The 5,000-nt window shown below is 31.4% G+C and overlaps 1 protein-coding gene across 1 annotated transcript in view; it reads right to left on the bottom strand.

The window, feature by feature from the left end:
* Positions 1-5,000, bottom strand: part of LOC125030355 (tectonic-2-like) — a 10,533-nt gene that overhangs the window by 5,513 nt on the left and 20 nt on the right. The window contains exons 1-7 of the mRNA XM_047620361.1: positions 4,835-5,000; positions 3,824-3,978; positions 2,200-3,362; positions 1,426-1,517; positions 1,117-1,222; positions 488-592; positions 1-58 (exon numbers count right to left, since the gene is read on the bottom strand). The exon at positions 1-58 is cut by the window's left edge and continues 86 nt beyond it; the exon at positions 4,835-5,000 is cut by the window's right edge and continues 20 nt beyond it. Of these exons, the coding sequence (XP_047476317.1) occupies positions 1-58; positions 488-592; positions 1,117-1,222; positions 1,426-1,517; positions 2,200-3,362; positions 3,824-3,978; positions 4,835-4,883 (1,728 nt within the window). The 5' untranslated portion in view covers positions 4,884-5,000. The remainder of the gene's footprint in view (positions 59-487; positions 593-1,116; positions 1,223-1,425; positions 1,518-2,199; positions 3,363-3,823; positions 3,979-4,834) is intronic.

Genomic DNA, 5,000 nt, shown 5'->3' with positions numbered 1-5,000 from the left:
GGACGATATGATGGGACAAGCATTAGTTACTGGCTTTAATTCAGGTTCTTGGTTGTCCCTGTAAAAACAAAAATAAAAATATAAATAAAACTCAAAATGAGATGCCAATTTTCTAGCACTAAATATTCAAGAATATTTAGCAGTAAGATGTTAAAATACATACTATAATTTTTGTTTTAAGTAAAGTGTTTCATTATTCATCCTTAATTAACAAAAGATTACATTAACATCTATAAATAAAAATAATACTACAAATAATAATAATAGTAATAATAAAAATAATAATAATAATAATAATAATAATAATAATAATAATAATGTATGATAATGATGATAATGATGATGATAATAATAATAATAATAATAATAATAATAATAATAATAACAATAATAATAATGATATCAAATCAAATCAAAATTCCAACTATCAACAGTAAAAAAAAAAAAAAATAACTGCAAACAATACTTAGTAGAGAAAAGAACTAACCACACAACTGGTAAAAACTCATTTTCACGTGTTATATTTGGCCATCCAAACTTGCTGACAACATCACCCTTAACCAGTGAATAAAGGGCAGTTGTTATTCTCTCACTGAAAAATGTTAAGAATAGTTTATTAAAACCTGTAACTCAAATAACATCAAATAACAATATTTCTAAAATTTAACTACAATTCAGGTGCCTTGTGATAGGATTAGCACTATGGTGTTAATGAATCATTTAAAGTTAATACATTCCTGTACACATATTAAATTCTCTAAAACATAAAATATAAACATAGCACATAACAATGTATAACATAAATAGCTAAAATACTAGTTACCTGAAGTCTGTATAGTAACAATTACTACTTACATGAAAATGGCATGACTCACAGGAAAATAATTTATGCTTTATCAGTGCCCACTATAGATAATAAGATATTACAAAAATTTGATATTAAGATACCATGTTTCATCAAAGTATTTTTATTTTAAATACCCTGCATAGTTCAGAATGAATCTAAATTGGTATTATGAGTAGCAGTAAAATTTCCCAACACACCTTCCTAACAAGATACATTGAAAAAGACAGGTAAAAAGTCAGTTTAACAAGATGTGAGACAGAAAATCTTACCTCAGCTCACTGCAAGATACAGTGGCATTCCAAGAAAAATAGCAAGCAGACATCGTATCTACACCAAAGCCAATGCGTTCTCTCTTTTCCTCAAAACATTCTCCACCTGCAATAAATGAGTTAGTTAAGTTTCCTGAATAACATGAAAAAACACTATTTCTAAAGATTGTCAAACTAACAAACCATAATACATTATTTGAAAAGCTTGTTAAAGCCAAGATTTATGAAAAAAAGTAAAAGCATCCCATGAGCAAATATGTAAATTACCTGTACAACTACCACTACATTTTGAAAAGTATTTTTCAATACCTGGACTGAAGATGTATAAACCAGTTTCATCATTTATGTCTACAAACAACAGTGAATTGGAGGATGTATTTGCTTCATCAGAGTTATTGTACCTGGAAAAAAATAATATCTATATGAATCTTATTCCTTTGAAGGTAAGACGCCTTTTTCTTAAAATTTTACTTCGAACAAATCTGCACATACTTCAATATTCATGTAACAGATATACATAAATAATAAAAATAACACAAATCAAATAATTGTAATAGCTAGCTTTTCTTAGTATGAGTAGTGAAAAGGCCCCAGTATAACTGATACCTTATCAAAATCTTACTATCAAAATCTACTGACACCAGTCACACACAGTCTACTACAGTTTTGTTTTATCAATTTTATTTATGCATACATGGCTTCACAAGTACCTGCTCACCAAAGATACAAATACCTGTTTATCCTTTTTTTCACTTTTTTTAACTTCTTTTACTATTAGTTGCATTATTAATCCTTATGCTCATCATGATTATCATAATACTATTAACAGTAATAATAAAAATATTTTTTTTTCCTTAAAATTCAAGAAATGGGTTAATAGCTAAGGTACTGTTTGTTGCCTAAGCACTTCTGAAGTCATCAGTGTGAAAAAATAGATAAAACAAAACCTCCACTGCATATGTACATGCACCAGTGCATATATACATGCATTCTTGGCATCAACAGCTTAAAAGTACATAGCCACAGTTTCACATCTACTTTCTCACAGTATTTTTAACATAAGTACAACTGTATATGCCTTACACAATATATCCTGCTAAGAGAGGCTTTCCATGCTGGTACCCTGGGTTACCAGATCGTTCAGTAATGCTTGGTGATGAAAACAAGCTTTGTCCATCTTCTGAAGTATCATTCCCCGAGTTACTTGTTATATTCATCAGCGTGTCATTGCTGCTATTATAATATCCTACATGATAAAATTTAACTTCAAAGTGCTGTATCAAGTATAAGCTTGAATTTGCAGACATGATGAATGATTTTCTTCTAGGGGGAGTCTGTTCCACAGCTACAAAACTATTAACTTTCTTTGGCTCTACTTTCATACTTTCTCGTCCATATATCTTACTGACTTTTTCAAGTGATACAGGCACATTACCAATAACAATATTTGCTTGTACTTCCTGTATTGATGCACCTTTCCATTTCATGTGATATTCAACATGTAATACAACATTTTCACACATCTGAGATGTCTTATTATAATATGGAACTTTTTGATGATCACATTCATTAAAAGGAATCTTATCTGATTTCCATAATTGCTCTGGAAAAGTTCTCAGTCCCTCAACCTTGATAAATTTACTGACATCCTGAACACATTCATAAGATACCTCAGCACTAACAACCTGCTGGCCAGTTAGGTTCCCGATAATTGTGAATGGATCTGAATTTACAGAATCAGAGTTACGAAGGTAGTACTGAGAGCTGAAATACTGCTCTGTTTCACAAAGTTCAGGTGTTAGCAATAAGGAGCAATCATGACTGACATCCTGTAGGAAATGGACAGGAACATGATCAATGCACACTCCATTTAGCACTGGGTGTGGAAGTGTTAAAAATCCAATACTTATTGTATCTTCCAGATGTATAGCTACCTCAATACCTGTACCAAATACATAATACAGCTGAGAATCTTCTTGCTGCAAGTGTATGTCTGTATCTTCATAACTATACTGTGGAACTGACACTTTATCTAAATATTTTTGATAGTTCTGGATTGAAGGTAGATTTTGGAAAAAGAGACCAAGATATGGATTATTCTCAGTAATATAACACAGTAAATCATGCCACTCTGGTGAATATGGCCCTTGATATTTGCAATTATTGTCTATGTTTTTGTCAGTTCTTTGGCCTCCCTGTAGTCCTTCAAGGCAGGAAAAGGCTGCTAAGTGGAATGGTGAACAATCCTGCAAATGAAATTTAGAAAAGGATATAAATATAAGCTGATAATTATAAATACAGTAACTACTACATTAACTAAAGATCTTTATTAGGTAATATGTATCATTAATAATTAACAAACTCAACACTATAAATATAAATAACAAATAATAAAGAAATATAATGCTGATGCTGCATTTGTGAAATTAGAAAAACCCTAGTCATGTTTTCATATTTGACAGAATTCAAGCTATATCTATATTTTTTCTTCAACTAAAACACTAGGCTCACATCCATAATCTGTCTACTTAAAATACGATGCATCATTTTTTGAGCATGCTCGCATTTCTATGGTGTGATAATTTTACTACACTACATAAACACTGTCACAAGATAAGAGAGTATGAGAACTATAATCCTCCATACTTTGAATATCTTTGTGCAGAGGTATCATTATCAATAACTGTTCTTTGCAATATCAACTTACCTTATCACAACAACATGTAGTATCACAATGATTGCTAGTATAATCACATGGGCAAGGAGCAAGAGGTGTCACGGCAGGGTCTTCATAATGGCTTTCACTTCCAAAGCCTATGATACCTGCCTCTGTCCAGTTTATTGGCAAATATTCTGCTTGTGCTAGGATAAATAATTGGGCATTAGTATATCATACAGTATAAACAAACAAAAAGTTCTGAACTTTTTTCAGAAAAAGGGAGAGGCAAAATTCACAGAGGGTGAAAGCATGAGAGAAATGGGGATATAACCCCATCTATTCTGAGAAGATAAAGTTTGCAAACCTACCTGGACTTTTAAACCTTCCTGGTAACTTATTGTCAAATAACGGATTAGCAAAATCACACATTACAGCAAGTTCCATGCAGATCTGAATAGAACACATCCAATACAATTATAAGGCAAAAGTGCCCTGAAACCCCCATGAGGCTTCTGCAGAAACATTAATTTCATAAATCACAATTCTTATATTCAATGGGGTAAATCTTATGAACTATATAATTTCTGGTGAGCTATCACAAAATAATGAGCCAGTATAAGCTCCATCACACCAGAACATATGAGTAGAAGCTTATTGGCTTTTCTCTCTATCTTGCCATATTATGAATGATGGAAGACACAATATCCATCAGTAGCGTTATTTTTATTTTTTTTTTCTCTCTCTTTATTATCCTTTTGTGTCAAATAACGACAGAAGTTGCACAGATTTACTTTGATTTCTTCACTCTGTCGTTTCCATTGTTTGCCTTGTAAGTGAAACTTTACTTATACCCATCTGTGCTAACTCAATTCTTCAAACTACCTTCTAGAAGTATTACTTTCAATTTAGTTTATTAAATAATTTTTACTTAAAAAATCCTTCGAGATCTCTCCCCTCTCCAATCTCGATGTAATCCACTTTTCTAATTACTCTAATGATATAATAAATCGCTGAAGCAAAAGTGGATTTATTAAATGAAAATACACAACTGATATTTACCCTGACAAAATATTGTCATACAAAGCAAGACATAATACGAAATAGTCATTTTTTCGTTCGTCTCGCGCGCCTCCCAAACATCGTGGAAAAGAAATGTAAACAAACGCCGAAGACCTTTCTAAATATGCCGATCTAAAAAATGAAATATATAGGTCAATATATTGTG

This window comes from Penaeus chinensis, chromosome 11 (genome assembly GCF_019202785.1).
Source record: "Penaeus chinensis breed Huanghai No. 1 chromosome 11, ASM1920278v2, whole genome shotgun sequence".
NCBI lineage: Eukaryota > Metazoa > Arthropoda > Malacostraca > Decapoda > Penaeidae > Penaeus > Penaeus chinensis.
This window is presented reverse-complemented; position numbering and strand designations above follow the sequence as displayed.